The 21755-nt window shown below is 34.6% G+C and overlaps 1 protein-coding gene across 1 annotated transcript in view; it reads left to right on the top strand.

Annotated features, from left to right (window-relative positions):
* The first annotated feature begins 632 nt into the window (after positions 1-632).
* Positions 633-21755, top strand: part of LOC106080531 (F-actin-monooxygenase Mical) — a 68953-nt gene continuing 47830 nt past the window's right edge. Inside the window, exon 1 of the mRNA XM_059361398.1 lies at positions 633-775. Coding sequence (XP_059217381.1) covers positions 750-775 — 26 coding nt within the window. The 5' untranslated portion in view covers positions 633-749. The remainder of the gene's footprint in view (positions 776-21755) is intronic.

The following is a 21755-nucleotide window of genomic DNA, read 5'->3' as shown; positions in this document are numbered from 1 at the left end:
TCCGAGGGTGCACTAATTTATAAAAAACATAACATGGCAATCCTAGAAGTAGATTTTATACATAAACCTGCATTATTTATATGATATACACAAACATTGTTGTAGCTGTCACTTTCCTACAATTTTCCAACGCGTGCACAGTTTAGTGTATTTTTGTCATTATTTTAAATGTTCAATGCAAACAATAACTAATTGTTGTTTCGATATTTTGTTATCTACTTTATTGCAAATCTTATCGACAGCCCAAACGCCACGCCAAAATCGAAAAATGCCTAAAATGGTCATGTGGAGAAAGTTCTTATCAACATACAAGGGGTAAACAAAACCTTAGTCATTGTTTGTATATTACCTTATCACCTGTGACGAGAAAAAGTAAAATGCAATTTGAAGAATATTTAACATTTTTGGAGTTAGAAAGTTCTCAGTAGATGGTGTAACATTTTCGGGAAAAGTTCGATTAAATGTGATCAGAGTGTTAGCGTATCCTTAGAAATATTCTTTAGTTTTAAGGAAATCGTTGAAAGATTATAAAATAAAAATCACACCAGTGTGTTTCAAATTCAAATTTGTAAAATCAAATCAAATTTAAAAATACACCTTGAGTCAAAGTGAAAAATAAGGAAAGAAAGAAATTAATATTTTAAGATAAATTACTAAAACCTAAAAAAAATTAATTAATCAAATCAAAGTCCTTGAGTTTGGCATTAACAAATTGTTCGTTCTGAACTTTATGTTAAAGAGTATTTAAAATGTCAGAAGCGGATGATGACCAATGGTAAGTGCCCTCCCGTTGCCTTAGGATTAAAGAAAGTAAAGGCTTATGTAGTACATCACTATGATTGCATTTTTTTTACAAATAAGTGTGGCAAAAAAAAGGTTATTGTGAATGGCGGAATTAAGTTTAAACTCAGTTTTGATTAAAAAACGTGCACAATTCTAAGTAAATTTCACTCAATCGCAAGACAGCCTATCAAAACAATGCATTAAAGTGAGAATATTGTTTGCACATTTCTTATAGCAACGAAAATTTCGTAAAAAAATATTGAAATTGTGAATACAATTTTGTTTTTGTAGTGAACTTAGAACAAATTTTGAGAAAATTTCAATAAAATATAGAATTTTTCTCTTTAGGGCTACATTGAAATAACAACTAAGTGCGTCCAGGAACTTGTTCAAAAAAAAAAAATTACATGAGAATAAGAACAGTCATTATTTTTTTTCCTATTCATTCGAATAAAACAGCTGGTTTCCATAAAACATCTGTTTGATAACCGAACGACTTTCAGAAGAAATGTATGCAAATTTTCACAAAGAGTACAAAAGTAATGTTTATAACCATCGGACTTAATATAGTTCGTTCTCTTGAGGAGTCAACGCTGCTTCATATAAAAAAACGTCGCCGAGACGCTGGAGGAAAATAGGCGAAAACGGAATACTCTGTTTATAGTGATGAAAATGGCAAAAAGAAATTTTAGTGGCAACGCTTAAAACCATTGTCGGCATAATTTTTTTTTTATTGGTTTCAATGGTTCGTTTTTTCTTTTTGCTATTTTATTTATTTGCGAAAAAAAAAAAAATAAAAAACCATAAGTGCAGATAATAACGTATTTTGGTATGAAAATAAAAGCAAATGATTACTGTCAAATTTCGCTCGAGAAACAATTGAACATTTCAGCGACTATTCCCACAGCAGAATAGAATACCAACCCTTAAGCAGGAAAAAATGTCACCGATATCCAAGGAGGGAAGTCGATTGTATGTGGGAAGTAAATACCAATGGGCTGCAGTTTTGAACAACAGATGAGGGCCTACAGACAGCGTCACCGTTGTGCCACACTTGTTCAAAAATACAACAATGTAACGATTATCTATTGTTTGTCGTCCAACAAATCGCATATAAATGTTAAATTTTTCGAAAAATTTTAAATTTTTGATTTTAATGAAAAAAATCGTGTGGGTTAGATAGATAGATTTATTAAAGACGGGTTGAGATGTTCTTCAGTGGATAGATAATGCCAAAGTGAACGAGTTCTTTAGCCTAACTTGCCAAGATTGTTACTTTTTTTTACCTCTCTATTTTTAAGTACTCGTTTAAACTAAAGTAGCCATTTACAATAATTCAATCAATAAAATTCAAAAAATTACTTTAAACTAAAGCAATTACGATTAAATTAGATTAAGACTGAATTTTCAGTGGTGCTAAAAAACTAAGACAATATAGTAGTTGAAATATAATAAACATTAACCTTCGGCCTTTGGTAATTGCAAAAATAATATATTTATGCCATAACTTAATGGGGTTTGGCACATGTTTATTGAAAGCATCTGACAGCTGTCAGGTGAGTGACTAGGAATATAATTGATTGATAGGCTGCGTTTTTCAACTAAGGATCACGGTCACAATTATAGATTTGCATCTGTTCCAGTGTTGCCACTCAATAAAATTATTTATATTCTACCGATAGGCCGAATGGCCTATCAAATTAATCATCAAATTATACATTTTCAACGCTACAAACAACCTAGTACCTTGGTTATTCATAAAGGTTTTAGCCATGTTCGTTCGTCAGTTTGTTGAAATCACTCTATAGCCTTACGTTCACTGATAACCTGTATATTGATATAGCGCACTTATACCCATATTTTCGCCCCGATTTCAATGAACAACTGTGCTGAGTTTTGATAAAGCTGTCTCCGGACATACATTTTTGGGCCCAGAAATGCGCTACCAAAAACTGAGCTCGGCCTACCAACCTACCAAGAGAAAAAACCTACCAATTTTGGTAGGAACCTACCAAAAACTGCAGCACTAAATCTAGTCCTATTACTATCATATTCTTTAGAACTATGATGATGTCTCGTATAGCGTATTTATAATCCAGGTTGTTTAAGGGCGACCACCAGAGATGGTTCGCAGGACGACTTTTTAGGTTTTCGACTGTCAAAAAGTTGTAAACGTCATATACTTGTATGAAACCTATAAAAAGTAGTAAATGTCATAAACCTCCAAAAAGCCCTGCTACTTGTTTAGTTGAGACATCATATCATTGTTTTAGATTTGTTATTGTTGCTATTTTAATATATCAACATTTTAATTATGATAACATCTATGTCATATACGTCAGAGATTCCGTCAGGAATCATTAGTTAGGGGAACAAAGAATTAAAACAAAAGTTTAAAAATGGCTGTACGATTTCTTTATTATTTTTAATTCTGTCAATAACTAGTTTTTTGGCTAGATTTACGACGTTTTCGACGTATGTCTTATACGTCGGAAACGTATGCCATATACGTATATACGTCATACGTCATTTTCTACAAGCCATCTCTAACGGCCATGCTGTCGTCGTACAGCAGGTACATGAGATTAGCTGTTCCTAATGTATTTTTAGTTCTAAGGGAAGGGGCACATTTTTCACTGGGCAAAACATTTCCAGAAAAACAGCTTTCTGTAACGCTTAAATCAGGATTTTAAAAGCTCTGTTCCGCACAAATGTGGCATGTGATGGGATAACCACCGCAAATTTTTTTCTGATATTCTAGGCATAATTAAAACCCAGGTGTTTAGTGTCATCGGCGAATATGCTAACCTCTACACCACAGTGGAATCCAATGGGCACTTTATTCAACTACCAAATTTGCTTAGACTCTGCTATAAGTAGGTGAATCACCCATTTTAGCCTATATAGTTCAATAATATTTAGCCATATGTTTGTTTGATCACATAATCCATAGGGGTATTTTCTTTGACGTCCATATGTTTAATTTCTGTTTTTTTGTTTGATTCCGTTTCCTGCTGCTGGCCATTAAACCACACGAAGCAATTGTTCGGTTGTATCACCTTTTCATAACAAAATTGGTTTGCCATTTGTTAGTGGGTAAATGCGGCATAAACATAAAAAGGAAAAAAATCAAACAAAAACGCCACTGCTCGTTTGCAAAATAAAATTGAATTTATTATATTTCTTTTTTGCACATTTAATTAGATTGTTATGCAGAGGGGGCAGAAGACAAGAGTGATGTCTTGAGTAGGATGGTTGGTCTACTGCGGAACATTTTTCTATTGGGAATCTATTTTAACGTCAAAACGCATTTTGATTTCTTTGCCACTTATACACAACCAACCAAGTGTGTTAGTAAGTAAAGTGTGCTCGTACATTAGGTTAAACATAGAATAATTTAAAACTAAACAAATCTTTAAATTGCTTTCTTTTTATATCAAAATCCGATTTTTGCAATTTTACAAAAATTATACGTTTGGCAACCCTAGTTCCTTTGTCAATGGAAATAACATAGATAAAGAATTTGAAGTTCGCATCTAGACTGATTGGTGGCGCTTGTGAATAAGGATAAATCTGAATTATCTACGAATATGCACCAAGCTGAATTTTGCTCTCAATGTAGAGCTGACAAACTATCAATAATCGCAACATTCGACATTTTCGATAGTTTTAATAATAAATATCAATAGTATCGATAATCGTTAATTTCTATATATTTCAAACGAAAATGAGAAGTAAAAATCAGGAGATCGATTTATATAGAAGCAATATCTATTCACAGACCAAATAAAACCAAGGTTAATAAACTCAGTAGGAAGTCATGAGAGAAATCATTGTACGAAATGTTAGTCTAATCGGATGAAAATTGTGCCCTCAATAGGCGCAATGTATCTTAAAGGATACATTCAGTGTCAGTGTTGCTTATTTTTGTTTAGTTTTGAAAACAATTTATCTTTTGCGATAGTATCCATCGGAAAAATATCAATCAATATTCAGTCAAAAAATTTGATACCGATAGTGCCATCGATATTTTGCCAGCTCTATCTCAATGTCATGCAGTTTGCGTCGTTTGCATTTTTCTAAATATGCATTATTTTCTTTCCCGTGAAGGAAACTATGACGTTATGCACGATTATAGGGTTTCGGCAGTCGTAGTTTCCAATGTGTGTATCTTTCTTTGTTTTATTTCTTTTCTTTTTGCTGTAAATTTAAATTTATTAATTTTTTCGGCCGAGCTGCTAGCTTTGAAGAAAAGTAAAATAATTGCCAACATATTATAAGCTTGACATTTGCTGTCAAATTTTTTGCGAACAAAAATCTCTGATATTTCTATGATCTTTGAAATATCTTACATTATAAGTAGTTAACTGAAGAGAGAAAAAAGAAAAGAGAAATATTCACTAGGATAGAACTTTTAGTAAATAATCCACTAAAGGTTCTTTGGTATCCTTCCATTTAATGTATATTGTGTCTTCAGGAATACTACTCATAATACTGCAATAAATACATTAAAAAAACATTTAATACTCCAGTTTTATCTCTTTGTTAAGAAAGAAAAAAACAATCGCAAATTTTTCAACAATATATAATTCATTCATCTTCAAAGAGATCCTATTTCAAAACACGTTTTTATGTAGCAATTAGTATATTCGTAGAATTTGAAGTTTTTCTTTAACAATGAAACAATTTTTGGGAATCATGCCAATCATGGGCAAGTTCCTAGATCCACCATTCTTCAAAAATGGCATTTTGAACTTTTTTTGTTCCTTCGTTCTGTTTTACCAACGTAGCAAAAAACACTAAAATTGGCTACTTTTCCCAAAAAACAAAATTATATCCACGCATGTGCCATGTGCGGTACGTTTATGAGAGCCCACTTTCAGGAATTAATCAGAGTTAAAATTTTTTTGGGCATTTCCGTTATTGTCGAATTGTTTCCGGTATATGATACACCGCCTCATTAAGACCTAAAGAAAAATCTTTAAAATTTTCGACAAATATAACGCAAAGGCACAAAATTAAATTCTAAAGAATGTGCTTTTAATAAAGATTTGGATATAAAGCTATCAATTTCTATTTTGTACGCTTTATCTGCACCCTAATACACATACGAAGATACACAGGATTTCTTTTGATTTTTAAAAACGCCTTTTTGTTTTCACAAATATTCTTGGGCAAAAACTCAAGCTAGGTGGTATTTAATATCAATTTCGAGGCCGGTATAGATCGAATATAGGGGGCACTGCATGTTGCTTATTTCAATGTTGCTTACACTTGATGTTATTTGTTTAACTTACATCGGTAGTGTTAAAAATTACACCTCAGACTAACTCATTATTACAGACTTCAACTACCAAACGTGCTAAGCATCGCTTTAAAGAGCTTTGGTGCTGCAGTATATAACGATTTATGGTGCGATACAAAATCATTCTATGCATTTTGAGGTGTTTGAGTTCGCCAACAATAGCCGATTGTGATTTTCCCCCAGATATAATGCAATCACACTATTACGCTTGGGCTTCATAATTACGAATAACTTTATTTTTAAATTAACTTTGAAGCAAGTGCTTTTGATGTCAAAATAAAAACAGATATCATTTAGCTGCCATTTCTACTATGATGGATATAACTTTGACAGTTTTACGACCCGATTTTAAGGCATTTTTTTTCTTTGTTGTAAAATAAAAGCAAATCATCTGTCATTGCGTAATGTAGGGTACCCAAACACAAGCTGTGCTAATCGTTGAAGGGGCATATGTAGCTTGTTTATTTGTTAGACTTTATGAAGGCAGGTAAATATTTACTTAATCTCTTTTGTTGTTTCTTTTATGATTGAGTGAGCATTTGTGTTAGCTGCTGGCAGCCAGCTAGGCATCAATCGCCACCAATCGCAAGCTATAATTAGTGAAAATGTCTGTATTTTAACATATTAATTCAATATACACGATGGGACACAACAAAATAAATATGAGAAACAACATCGCAAAGAATAGATGGAACTGCATTTTCATTCATTTTAAGATTTTCATTAAATACAAAATTTTATTAAATATTGTGCCGTCGTTTTGCATGTTTTTGTAAACAACAGCGCATCAACACCTCATAGGGATGGTAACATCATGTTTGTTTATTCCATATTCATTTTTTTCTGTTGTTGGCAAATCGCCAAAAATTTTATGTCTGTATAGATTTTTCCCAAACCGGAATCGAAATAATTTTCCTTTCATTTATAACAAAATTGCAAACAATCACTGACACACATACACGAACAAGCAACCATTTGTTTTGAAATTTCAAGATCAATACTTGAAACGAATTGCCCTTTTATGGGAAAAATAATTAATTTGGTTTTATTGCAATCAAATATTTTTTTTGGATATTTTTAAATTTTCATTGAAATCCACTTTTAGTTTTTTTATTTATTATCTCTCTTCTTCCTCTGTTCTGATTGCATGCAGTTCATGGTTTTTTGTTATGTTTATTTTTGTTAAACTTTTGCTTTTTGTTGCTCACTTTTATTGTAGATTGTATTTTGTTTTTGGTTTATGGGGGGAAGTGATTCATACCATACATGCCATTTCATTCCATCCAACACATGAGATTTTTGTTGTGGTACAACACGGCTGTGTTTTACCTATTAAACGCCTACATTCTCTTAGGTTTATGATGGTGTTTGTATATGATATTTGCCAGTCCAGTGACTATACTAGCAGCAAATAGCACAAACAAAAACCTGCAAATTATTAATTTACTGGATTTTACTAAAAGGATTTTAAACACCTAAGTAACACATGATAAATATATTCCCGTTACAACTATCTTTGCCTAGGCTTTTTTTTGGAGTGGCAACACTATAACTTTCCATATAGAGACATGTACCTATTTCACTGTGTATGCGCATTACGTTTGGCAAACATTTTGATGTGACAAATTGAAATCAATTCGTTTTTGTGTATTTAAAATATCTGTGAAATTCAAATTTATAGCAATGCAAGAAAAGGAATATAATTTCCGAAAATGATTGCAATATTGATTGATTTGTTTAAGGTGGGGTGGCGATTCATAAGTAGGCATGTCGGATTGGGTTGGTCTTTCTATTTGTAATAAATATATTTTTCTTAAAAACACCAAGAGATCCCAAGGGAACAAATCAACCTAACCCCTAACTTAAGAGACTTCCTAGAATTCATTGTGTAATATCTCAGTACATTCAATTAAGAATAGCGCCTTGTAGGGGCTTAAGAAACAAAATCGGGAGATCGGTGTATATGGGAGCTGTATCAAGCTATAGATACATCCAGACCATATTGGACGCGTATATTGAAGGTCATGGGAGAAGCAGTGATACAAAATTTCTGCTAAATCGGATGAGAATTGTGCCCTCTAGAGGCTCAAGAAGTTAAGATCCCAGATCGGTTTATATGACAGCTATATCAGGTTATGTACAGATTTGCGCCATACTAAGCACAGTTGTTGGAAGTCATAAGAAAACACCTCGTGCAAAATTTTAGCGGTTTATAAGGCAGCTACACCAGGTTGTAGACCTATCTCGACCGTACTTTGCACAGCTGAAAGTGATACCAAAACACCACTTGCAATACACTACATACCTCAATATGTATGCTACATATGAGATAAAGTAATAGCGACTAGAACGTGATACTCGTAATGTTTGGGAAATGGGGCATTGTACTAACGATAAAAGTGTTCATAACCGATGATTTATAAAAAAAGAAAGATCCCTTATCAGTATGTCAATTTGTATACCCGCAAAGATTAACATTAAATTCAGTAAATTAAGATGGTGTAGAACTTAATGGGTCTGCGATGATTAAAAAGTCATCCTTTTAAACTGGCTAAGTATTGAACAGTAGTTGGATTTTTGAAGTTTCGTCCACCAGACCGCAACAACATACAGGGTAGGTAAATTCTTCTGATTTGATTTATAAAGAAAGTAATTCGTGATGGAGTACTAGCGTAAAATTCTGATTGCTGGAAAATCACAATTCACTATTGGTGGCGAACTCAAACACGTAGTTTTTTTTAAGTCTTACAGACTATATAACAGAAATTGTTTTTGAACCGATTCTATCAAATCAGAATGAATATTGTAGTACAGATCCCATACCACTTAACCGTACCCGAGATTACTTCTGACTAGCGACGTATATAAGTTTTTCGTCACAGAGAAATAATTAATTTCTTTACTCCAGCGTTTTATAAATCCAAGAGCACCACGTGCTTTGTTTACAAACATTGAGATGTGTTGACGGAAGTTGAGGCGTTGGTCTAGAAGAAATCCAAGGTCTCTAAAGCTATAGGCTACTTCAAGTTGATTGGAACCCAAAAAGTACCTAGTTTTAAGAGAGGTTATTTTTGAAAATGATATGTGTTTGCATTTGGAAATATTAGGTTCCATAAAGTTCTGTTGCACCATTCGTAAAGAGTATCAAGCTTATACTCAAGATAACACTGTTAATCAGAGTCTCTCATCGATCTGAAGATCTTTACATCATCTGCATTCATCAAAATATTCCAGTGCTTTAAAGTAAAAGGGAGATCGTTTAACAAACAAAGCAGCACTGGGCCAAGATGGCTACAATGTGGAACACTTGAATTTAACTCTTTGAGTACGTCCATTCAGATATGATCTGATCCACTTTAGTAAAGAGGAACTGAAACCAATAAGGTTTATTTTTCTTAACAGAAGGTTGTGGTTGACTTTATCAAATGCTTTACTAAAATCGGTATAGATAGTATCCGTTTTGTCGCGTCCCCTTAAGCCAACGTTGACTAAACAAGTAAATTCTAAAATATTTGTTATCGTCGATTTCTATTTCCGGAACCCATGCTGGTAGGGAGACAATACAGAGGAGAATTGATGTGAAATAGTGTCAGTGAACTTTTTTTCTAATAGCTTCGGAATAGCTTTCAAAATTGATATTCCCCTGTAATAAGAAATCTCATTGCGATTTCCGGCTTTAAATAACGGTCTTTTATAAGACTGCTTCCAGGATTCCGGCAGATATCCATGCCTTAATTAACTGTTGAAAAGTGTACAAAGAGGATATGAAAGTGCGAGAGCGCAATCATTTAAAATGTTCGATAGAATTCCATCTGGACGAGGATTAAAAGTTATCTTCAGTGACCTTCAATTTTCAAGTACTACGTTTTCGCCAATCCCAGACACGTCTATAATAGCTAAATTGTTGATTCTATACGGATATGTTCCACATAAATCATAATTACTATCTGAGTAAGTAGTGTTTTAAAAAAATATCCTCACATGAAGAGGGTGGAACGTAAGAACATGAAATAAATATTGAAACATTTTTAAAAAATATGCTTACGGCTACAAATTCAATATCCAAGGAAGACTCCACTATTATTTCTTCAGAAGGAAATTCAGTGGAGACCGCTATTTTTTTTTTTGTAGTGATTTAATTATTTCTTTACACATTTTCTTACTGCGGGACTGTCAAAATATTAATACCGGCTTCAATAGACAAAAGTTGTCATACATAGTAGACATTTTTTTTGGTTGCGTTGTCAGACAACCACTTAACTGATCGTTGGTTGCTATCCATAAACGACCCATTAGATTACTGTGGCCGTTTGAATTTTGCAATATACAAAGATTACATGACGCTCTTGGGGTCTACCAACGATTGCTAGTAGCACTCTTGCAGGTGCATAGGATAAGAATTGTATTCTCGCCTTTACAAACTGTTGGGTGTGAAGTTTAGTTTCCTGTCTAAATTTGAACAAGATCAATGTTTATGGGAACCGTTCCACCTTTAGTTTTAGGTAAGTGAAACCGCCTTCTTCATTTTGCCATTCAGGCTATGAAAGCGTTGTTTCGCAATTTTTTGCAGTGTAATATTAACTCGTAGACCAACTCTGAGATGAATATTTTTGCTATTAAAAGAATCAAAAACAAGTTCATGATGCAAACTAATTACTCTTAAGAACTTTTACCCTTCACAACTATATGTCTGTGTGTGAAGATGCATTTACAAGGTTTCAGTGGCGTATAATTGGTTTCCAAGTAATTATTTGATTGTCAAAATTAATTAAGTTTTTTTTTCAAAATCAAAGCAAACGACTACTGTCTGGCAACACAACAATTCCTATGGTATGGTGTATGTATGTATTTATATGGAAAGAAACAATAAAACTTATCTCACAAAGGAGGAATTTTATTTTAGTGTAATTCAAAAAAAAAATATACGTATCACAGGATAAATATTCAGTCACTCAGTGCACTGATTGGAGGAAGCAAGTTTTTTTATTGTCACATTCCCGTACAAAGGCGGAAAAAATGAACTTACAAATCAAATAAGTCATTTTTCTTGTACTGCATCAATGGTTTTGGATGAATAATTTCTTTCAATCTATTGTCAAGATGCTGAAGATGATAATGATGGTCATTGTGTGTGTAGGCCCCCTTTGCGTTTGATGGGGTACAATGAACGTTTATTGACATTGACTAAGACTACTTTTTTTCTTATTGTTATTATTATCGGACGAAATGTGGTGAGCGACTGACAACGAGTGACTATTATTATCATTATTGTTATTGTTGTCAGTTTGAGTTCATGCAACGAATGATCTTTGTGGCCAACACCTCTTCCTCACAATACATATATTCATAAAAAAATCCCACAATCTAATGTATGTAGGAAGAAATGTGCTCGACAGTAATGGGGGTCATCATTGTTTATTTCGATTTTTTTAATGGTGATTAAGAAAATCAAGCGAACCATAAATTCTTTTTGTTCAAAGAAAAGTGAGTTTTTATGCAGTGTAGAAAGAATGGATAAGAAAACAGCTGAGAGGCAGAGAAGAATTGTATAATCTCTTAATTCTAACGAAAAGAAGATGACACGCTATTGATAATTAAGAAGGATGATTTAGATTAGATACATGAAATTTTTAACAAATACAACCAGAAAATACAATTTACATTAGAAATAGAAAAGGACAACCATATAGCATATCTGGATACAAAAATATGGAGAAATAATACCTAAATACAATTTTATTGGTACCAGAAGACTATGGTATCTGGTAGAATCATGAATTACCACAGAACACAGGCAAAATCACAGATAATCAACACCGTTAAAATTTTTATCACCAGAGTATTCCAAATCAGTGACGAACGATTCCATCAAGACAGTTTCAAAACAATAACCAAAATATTAAAAGCCAATAGTTTTACACCCAAATTCATTGATAAACTTTTCGATGAAATAAAATGCCAACTAAACAGCACTTATGGCAACCCTACAACGAATGAAGAAACCAAAAGATATTGTAGCTTCAAGTACATCCCTGGATTAACAGATAACAAAATCTTAGAAGCTTTAATGAACAAAACAAACAACATAAAATAAGCATACAGAGCGAATCAAACAAACAACAAAATATTCTCCAACATCAAAACTCCAATCGACAAACAACAACAAAGCGTATCCTCTGAAGAAGTCAACAAAAATTGACGAAACGTTGGGGCAAATGAAATAAAAAGGAATTTTTATTTACGGAACTTAGGTCTAAACAGCTTAAGATAAAATTTAATGAAAATAAAAGTTTTGGGAAATGAACCTGAGTATTCTGTTCAGCTTTTTGAGGGGAATACAGTCAAACTCCATATAAAAAAAGTCGGCGAAACGTTGGTTAAAAAAAGGCGAAAAAGTGGTACTCGGCTTATAGTGAGAAAAATGGCAAACACTAATATAGTGGTAACTTTTGAAACTTTTGCCAGCATAATTTTTGTTTGTTTTATTGGTTTAAATGGTTCGTTGTTCTTGATTTATTGCAGAAAAAATATATAAAATATGGAAAACAAGATAAAGAAACGTGTTGTGATGTGGAAACAAAAACATTTGATTGCTGTCAAATTTCGCTCAGGAAACAATTACAAAATTTCAGCGGTTATTCCGAAAACAGAATAGAATACCAACTCTTAGTCTGCATTTATCTTAGGCAAGTTGAATGATTGCTACATTTATTTATTTTTAGTTCTTCTACTGTACGGAGTATCAATGTTAGTGGCTTTTAACAATAGGTCCGAACTTACGATATACTAATTGAAGGTGTCGGCAATATAAGTTTACCCAATCTAATAAATATTTGCGTTTTACGCCCAATGCCCTTGAATATTTCCATATATATAAAATATGTGTACGTGTACCATGCGTATCTTATTCCTACATTTATATATTCATCTTTATAACCAAACACGTTTGTGGTTTTTTTTTGTAGAAGGTATACCACCCAATAACACACGTGTGTGTTAGCCATGCCATGGGAAGTATAAACAAAACAAGATCGATAAACTAATGCAATACCCGGCAAAACATATGTTAAACACTCTGCTTGTATCTATGCCTACCACCCAGATTTCCACTTATGCATGTGTGTGTATCAGTTCATGTGTTTATTAATTTCTGTTCGACCCAACTAACCAGGGTTGCCGTATGCAAACATTTATCAGTCTTATTCAAAGAATTCCGTCTCCATGACTGATTATTTTAGTCAACTCAATGATTAAGAAATAGTATTACAGCAGTCAGACAGTCTATTTTTAGATCCATTAGAAAGTCTATGCGTAAATTTCCCAAACCCTATTCTTTAAGATTTGGGAGATTATTGTTAATTTTTATTATAATGCTATTAAGTGTATTGCAGTGAAAATTGTATGAAAATGGAAATTTATCTACTATAACGATGTTGTATTTAGTTCATGAGCTAAATTACGAATTTATATGATGTTATACCATGTTTATACAAATTTAATGTCAAAATTAAATAAAATAGGGCTTTAATCTATTGTCGTGTCTACATCCATTAATCGTTAGTTATGTTCTTTCACGTATTCAGATCTCGAAAGTCTGCAACTAGGCTCCAGTCGCCAAGAACAATTTGGTTGCAGGGAGGGGAAGCATGTGCTGTGTATTCCCTAGTTTTAGAATGAACACCTCTAGCATGTGGTTGTCAAAACCCGACCATAGGGATTGGGGAAGCTGCATATACCCGGTTGCATTTGAAAAATGGCGACTTTATGTTGTCGTTTAGGGTTACCATATTCTTCATCTTCGCTCGTCTGCAAGTCCCGTTGCCTGTTTACGGATATATTTGACCAGTGGGTAAAAAGTGAAATGCTGATTCGTCCTAGGGAGGCTTGATGAGAAGTTATGATAATCGATCCATAGATAGAAGTATGGGGAGGTAGTCTGAACTAGAGATCTTTCACTCACGCTGACGCACATTTCCGAAAAAAATAAATAAATAAAATATAGAAAACAAGTGCAGATAAAAAGGTGATTTTATTTAAAACATTTGATTGGTATCAAATTTTGAAGCAGAAGAAGCAGAATAGAATACCAACCCTAAGTCGTGATTTTCTTATGAGTCCTGCGATATCTCGTGATGCGTAATTTTCTCGTGATCATGATTAGCGTTGTGAGTCGTGATTCACGCTCACGTACGAAGAGTTTTAATTCAATCACGCTCACGCACGATCACGTGATTAGATTTGGATCTCATTCACGAATCACGTGCACACTTCTAGTCTGAATCCAGTATGAAACGAATGAAACCATAATTTAAGTGTTGGTATCCTTATTTTCGGTGCAAAATGTGGAGCTTTCTTTTTATTCAGAAACAACTATGTCCCTTCTAGCAGTTAAATAACTCCTTAAATCTGCAGAACGAAGCCAAATATATGCCCTGTTTTATATTAGTACAACCTAAATAGTGCAGTACAAAAAAATTTGTATGGAAATGCATCTATCCAGTCCATAAATCATCAATACAGGCGAATGTAGAAAAACTATATTCAGGATTGCCATGATTTGTTTGTTACATTTAAGTGTTGCCACCTGTAGAAATACCTCTATTGTGAATGGAAAAATAAAATTTTATTTGACTTCGATGCCCTCATGTGTTTTGCTACTTTTATTTATTCATTTTACAAATATTTGTACTTTTCCCTCGTATGGCGTCAAAATCATAAATTAATAAATAAAATTAGCAAAACACATGAGGGCATCAAAGTGATCCTAATGCTGGCAACATTTGTGAGGTACTATACCACTTATCTCCAAAGAGGTGTCGCACTACGGCACGCCGTTCGGACTCGGTTATAAAAGGGATGTCTCTTATCATTGAGCTTAAACTTGAATCGGACTACACTCATTGATATGTGAGAAGTTTGCCCCTGTTCCTTAGTGGAATGTTCATGGGCAAAATTTGCATTTGCATGGTTTTGACGCCAATCGGTGTAACCATCTGATGCCAAAGAGCAGACTTGCACTGAATACAATTTTTATGTTTTATTTTTGTTCTTCACGGTATGTGTATCCAGTACTAAAATTAAACACAGCAATAGTAGAACATTGGGGTACCTCTAGCAAATTTACCATTAGTCGGTTTATACAGACTTGACTATTACCCCTCATTATTTCACTTAAGGAACATGTATAGTCAATAGATGTTGGAGGAATCACAAAAGACACCAAAAGTGAGGTAGCAGTTGGCATACGTGCTCAGCAGTGTGCAAATGAATCGAGTGGTAAAATTTTAGTTGTTTGGAGCATCGATATGCCGCCTAATTATTAGTTTTAAAGATTTATCAACCCTGTAGTCGTTTTTCTACGCAAAGCAACAATTTAGGACTCAAGGGTCGACCGAATAGAAGGCTGGGCATGGAAACAAACATATTCGACGTTGACGCCCAACAATGTTAATCAATTCTTATACAAGTTTTAGGTTTCTTCGTTTTTTGTTCAATTCTATACCAATATAAATAATAAACCTAGATTGGAAATAGTTTCCATAGAATTGTAAATCCATATGCAACATTTTCCGATAAAATCTATGTACATAATAGTTTTTATTATTCTTTTGTCTCTTTTTTCGCTTTTTACATAATACCAAACATCATTGGTTGGCACAACGCTCTGCTCTCCTGATGTATTGGTTTTTGTTTAATGTGGATTACCAAAGACCCACTTGGAGATTTTATCTGCTAAAACTTTTTGTTATAATTCTTCGAATACGGTAACCCTGCCCTTCTTAACCATCCGATCGACTGTCTCATACAAGTCTGAGGTATCTTGATGTATTCGTTTTTCTTTGAGGTGATTACTATCGACCCACTTGAAGATTATTTCTGGTAACAATTTTATGTTTTGTGCTGCAGCCATCTTCCCCTTCCCCCTATTCATTCTGTCTCTGCAATCAAAACCATTTTTCAACTTTTCGTAGGATGTGGAAAGAAAGATTTGCAGGGATAAGATTAAGACGAATAGGTCCAAGTACCACCACCCGTGTCAATTCAATCTTTGCATGTGGAGCAATTCAAGTCCATAAGTCTTTGGCGAAAATAAGGAAACCCTTAGGCAACTGCGTGTGAGTGCTCAGCTATTGCTGTTGTTGTCTCTTGGTTTTTGCGGTTGTTGTTTATAATGATGTCGTTGTTTATGTTATTATTATTGTATTTGATCTTGATTCTTTTTGTGGGCCTCATCACAAAGTGTTGGTGCTGTTGACGCCTTCTCTTTCATCAAATACAATATGGAAAGATATTGGCTTTAGTTTGAATGTTGATGACATGAAGACATCTTGAGATGAATGTTGTCTACTATAGAGATGTATGTATACATATATGTGTGTACATATACATAGTCTTTTTTGCACGCTTTTATATGTACACATGAATGTATATAAGCATGTCAACATTTATGCACATCTATTATATTGCTTCTTGCCATTAGTGTATCCGCGTGTCTTAAGTTTTTGGCAAAAGAGTTTATTAAACCCTAAATTATTTTTGAAATAAAACAAATTTTGTGAAATACAATAGTATTCGAAAATTTGTAATTCAAAAATGACAAAATTCCTTAATCCAATTTTTGAAATTTTTCGTTACTAATTAAAAAATGTCAAATGAATAATATAACAATATGTAGTTATTTTATTAAAATTTTGGTTTATTAACTAATATAATGGGAAGAACAAACATTTTTCAATACATATTTACATTTAATATTCTAGAGCTGCCAACCTGGCACTTTAACTTTGGGCTCTTAATGGCGCTTAAACCATGTTTACACTAGAGACCAAATCCACTTGCTTTGTGATTTGCACTTGTCAACAGAGATTTTTTTGACAACGTTTTTATTGTTATTTGCATTTTTATCGTTTTCAACATATTTATTGTGGCAAGCAATTAAATTGGTGAAACGATTTTTTTTTTAAATTTGACTGTTACTTTACTTTAGTTGGCTATGACAGAACATTTGTTCCACTTGCCGAACGTAGAATAGCGTGCCAAGCGCCTCGATCTTCTACGCTCATTCTAAAATCTCTGACACAAAGTTTCGAGGTGTCTCCCACCACTTGATCTTTTCATCGGGCTTTTGGTCTTCCGGTTTGCGTGTACCACCGTGTTTGCCTTCAAAAGACTTCTTTGCTGGAGCTTCTTCACCCATTCTGACAACATGACCTTGCCAACGCAGCTGTTGTATTATGATGCGTGTAACAATGCTAACGTCGTCATACAGATCATGCAGCTTGTGGTTCATACGTCGCCTATATTCTCCATTAACGTAAACTGGTCCACATATTTTTCGAAGAATCTTTCTCTCAAATACTCCAAGCACTGCCTCATCTGCTTTCACAAGTACCCATGCTTCAGAACCATACAACAGTACGTCTGTCGAGAGGTGGCCTTATTTCTATACTGTTTACTTTATCCAAACTGCCAGTATTATTCTTCACTTTATCTCAAAACTGGTGTCATTCGTTTCGGTTACGGCGGTGCCAAGGTAGATAAAGTTACTATCTCAAAGTTGTGGTTCCCAACTTTCTCTTGATTAGTGTGCCATATCTATTCACATCTGCATTTCGTATAATCTTCTCCAGCAGGATGTTGAAGAGATCACACGATAGGCTGTCTCCTTGACTGAAACCTCGTTTGGCATTAAATGGTTCGGAGAGATTCTTTCCTATTCTTACTGAGGAACGCGTATCAGCAAGTGTCATCCTGCAGTCTTATTAATTTTGCAGGGATACCAAACTCAGACATGGCTTGAAATACCTTTGAACGTAAAGGGGTATCGAAAGCGGCTTGGTAGTCAACAAAGAGATGGTAGGTATTGATTTGTCCTTCTCGGGTCTTTTCCAGGATTTGGCGCAGTGTGAACATCTAGTCCAGGGTGGATTTACCAGGTCTAAAGTCGCATTGATGGGGCCCAATTATCTCATTGACTTTAGGTTTTAATCTTTCACACAGTACGCTCGAGAGTATCTTGTATGCGATGGGTAGGAGACTTATACCTCTTTAGTTAGCACATTTCATCTTGTCTTCTTTCGTGTGTACGGGACATAGTATTCTGAGGTTCCAATCATCGGGTATGCGTTCTTCTAGCCAGATTGCGCAGATAAGCTGATGCATACGCCTTATCAGCGTGTCGCCTCCGGTCTTAAATAGTTGAACGGGTAACCTGTCGGCTCTTTCTGCCTTGTTGTTCTCTAGTCGGGTCACTGCTTTTTGGACCTCATTCAGACTAGGAGGTTAACATTCTATACCGTCATCATTGATTGGTTCTGCGGTATTCAACGCCAACGTCGGACACTAGCAGTTGATAAAATGTTCCTTCCATATCCTCAGCATGCTACCTGTGTCAGTTACCAGATTTTCTACTTTGTATCTGCAGGAGGACTTGCCTGCACCAAATCCATCGGTTTGATGTTTAATTCTTTGATAAAATTTCCGGACTTCATTCTGAGGCTTTTGAATATCTAGCTTCCGTGCAGTGTCAGATCGTACTTTCCTCACCATATTCAAACGGGTGCGAACCTTTGCTGCAACAAGGTAATGATCCGAATCTATATCGCTCCACGGATCGATCGATGAATGCCTTCCATCTTTCACAACGTGATCAATTTTGTTTCTCGTGTTTTGATCGGGTGACAGCCATGTGGCTTTGTGAATATTTTTATGTTGAAATCTGGTGCTACTAACAACCATGTTATTTGCCGCGGCGAAATCTATTAGCCTCAACCCATTACTGGACATTATCTCGTGGAGGCTAAACTTTCCGACTGTTGGACCGATTTTATTATCGTGGGCGGGGCAGCGGTCATATTCTCCCTCTAGGCGATCGTAGAAATATCCTTGGTCTGCTCGTCTTTGTCTTCCGTCGGGGCATGGGCACAAATAAAGCTGATGTTGAAGAATTTGACTTTTTTCTATTCCTTTGTTTCTCATAGTTTTCCGGGGGCGGTTTACTGGCCCAGTGCCCCAACCGCATGGTCTTTATGGGATTGCACATGTATCCCTCGTGGCGAATCGCTTGCTCCAAGATCCGACCAACGCTGATGTTGGCCATTTTGAAGGCGCCAATAACTCGCCTTGTCATCTCGAGTATCATTGGTACTCAGTATTTAATTAAGAACCTGTGCCACCTGACTCCTCATATAGACTCTCCTATCGAAATTCGCTGACTGCCCGGGGCCGCATTTGCAGCTACTCCGCAAAAAAACGTAGCTTTCCACCATCAGCAACCTGTGGACGCGCCCGGTAGCTTTCAGCTAAGCTTCCCATTGAATGATGGACACCACACAAGTCGGAGCTAAAATATCAGCCTCTGTGGTGCTCATAGTTATCCCGTGTCGGTCGGGGAAACCTCGTTGCAAAACACGAGATTTCCAAAATCAAATTGCTCCAAGTGTAAACATGATTTTAGGGGTGCTACTTCTGACATAAGCTGTGTTGCATTTAAATTTCGAAGGAGATTTGCTGCAAATCTCCTCAAATAAGTACATTTGCTCACACTGAAAATGTATGGGAAACATCGTTGCAAAACTGGAGATTTCGAAAATCTCGTCGCAAATCTAGATTTTCTCCAAGTGTAAACACGATTTAAGGTTTATTACTTCTCACATTTGCTGTCAACCAAAGGTAGTAAGTTGATTAGCCCTATTCTAGTTCAACCTGTAAACGCAAGCTGTGAAGAACGAAAATAAAACGCAAAAAATTATCCACACTGCTTATTTGACATGTGGTAACACCGTTTGCCAGGATTTCAAAAAATCAAAAAGTCAAAAATATTTATTAAACTTGTAAATAAAAATCGTGTGACTTTGCTATAGAATACAAATTTATTGATAGCCCTGCTTCATTTTAGTACTATACAGTGCAGTGAAAATCGTTTGTAAATGACAGCTATCAAGAAAAACAACGATGTTCTGTGTAGAACATTTGTCTGCAGTGTTGCCAAGATAAGTTTTTCACAACTAAATGCAAAGAGTATTGACATAATAGAGAAATTTTTGTGCTCTCAAAATTTTACACCAAATATCAAGCTTATAGGAGTCGGTAATTATTCTATTTTTCTTCAAGGTAAGCAGCTCTGGCAAAAAAATAAAAAAATTAAATTTACAGCAAAAAAAAACCAAATAAAATAAATAAAAGAAAGATACATATATTGGAAGCCACGACTTCCGAAACCCTATATACGTGCGTAACGCCATAGTTTGGAGAACAATTAAAAAAATCAAATTTACAGCAAAATTTGCATGTTCTTAGATAATTCTCATTTATCTATATTCACAAGCGCCACAACCTGTCTATGTGTGAAGTTCAAATTCTTTATCTATATATAATTTAGCTATGCTAATTGTGGCCAACTGCGGACATACCTCTATTGTGAATGGCAAAATTAAATTTAAACCAAATATGTATAAAAAATGCGTGCACAATTCTTGTTACATTTTATTTGACTTCTATGCTCGCACATGTTTCGCAAATTTTATTCGCAAATTGTTTACAATTTTTATTCGCAAATTGTTTGTTAGGTTTGCAAACCGTGCTAACCAACTGTTGTCAAACAGTCTTGAACTCAATAAATTGTTTCCGTTTTATTTTTGTCCTTAACAGCTTGTGTGTACAGTTCTAAAACACAACAAATATTGTATTTGTGATCGAATTAGGAGAAAACTTAATTTTAAAGGGGAATTTGACCGCTCCAAATACCTTTTTTGAATTTTATTTTACTATTCACAATAGATACAATGGACACACTAATTTGTAAAAACTATACTATGGCAATCCTAGAAGTGGATGTACTAAGACCGGTCACACACAAGCAATTTAAACAGACTGGCTTGCGAGCCCAATTTTCTAAAACTTGTCTCAAACTTTTTTTAAGACAATTGTATTTTTTATGGGAATTTTCGTTGCACTTGGTAAATGTCTTTGCCATTTAGCTTCCAAACAGTTGAACTCTATAGTGCAAAAATAATATGGGGGATGGTTGTTCTAATACAGGAAGTAGTGAGCTACTGGGCAATTTCGAAAAATCAAGCGCGTTTCAGGACATTCTTACAGTGAGTACGCATCTAATAAAGGTCTCATAACCCAATATTTAGTAAGTACGCTGATATATAATTGGAATATATCCTAGCTATACAGCATACATGTCTGCACATATCTGCTGTATCATTTTTCTTCTTTCTTTACATCAACATGACGAATATGATGGAGTGCTTTTGTTTGTTAATTATCGTTATATTATAGTAATAAATACAAAAGATGATACCACGAGTCATAAATATTCTATGAAGTCTCGCCTCACATTTATAATTAATTGATCGTCGGTCGCGCATCTGTCTACGCCCGTCCTTAGGCTGTTCGCTGGTATTGCGGTTCCATTGTGTTTGATTCTTTTGTACACAGTTTACACATCTGAGGCATTTTTCCGTTTTTCCCCTGCAGCAACATATGTATGTATGACAAATGGGTTCAATGACTTTGTAAATGTCTTTATGTAATATTTGCTTAAAAATAAATTGTGTGTTCTTCTGACAAATGAAAGGAAATGCAATTTTCTTTTTTCCCACTAAGTATAAATGAGCAGGTGTAAGGATACTTAAGTTCCAGTGGAAATGATAGCGTC

Source organism: Stomoxys calcitrans, chromosome 2 (genome assembly GCF_963082655.1).
Source record: "Stomoxys calcitrans chromosome 2, idStoCalc2.1, whole genome shotgun sequence".
Lineage (NCBI taxonomy): Eukaryota > Metazoa > Arthropoda > Insecta > Diptera > Muscidae > Stomoxys > Stomoxys calcitrans.
This window is presented reverse-complemented; position numbering and strand designations above follow the sequence as displayed.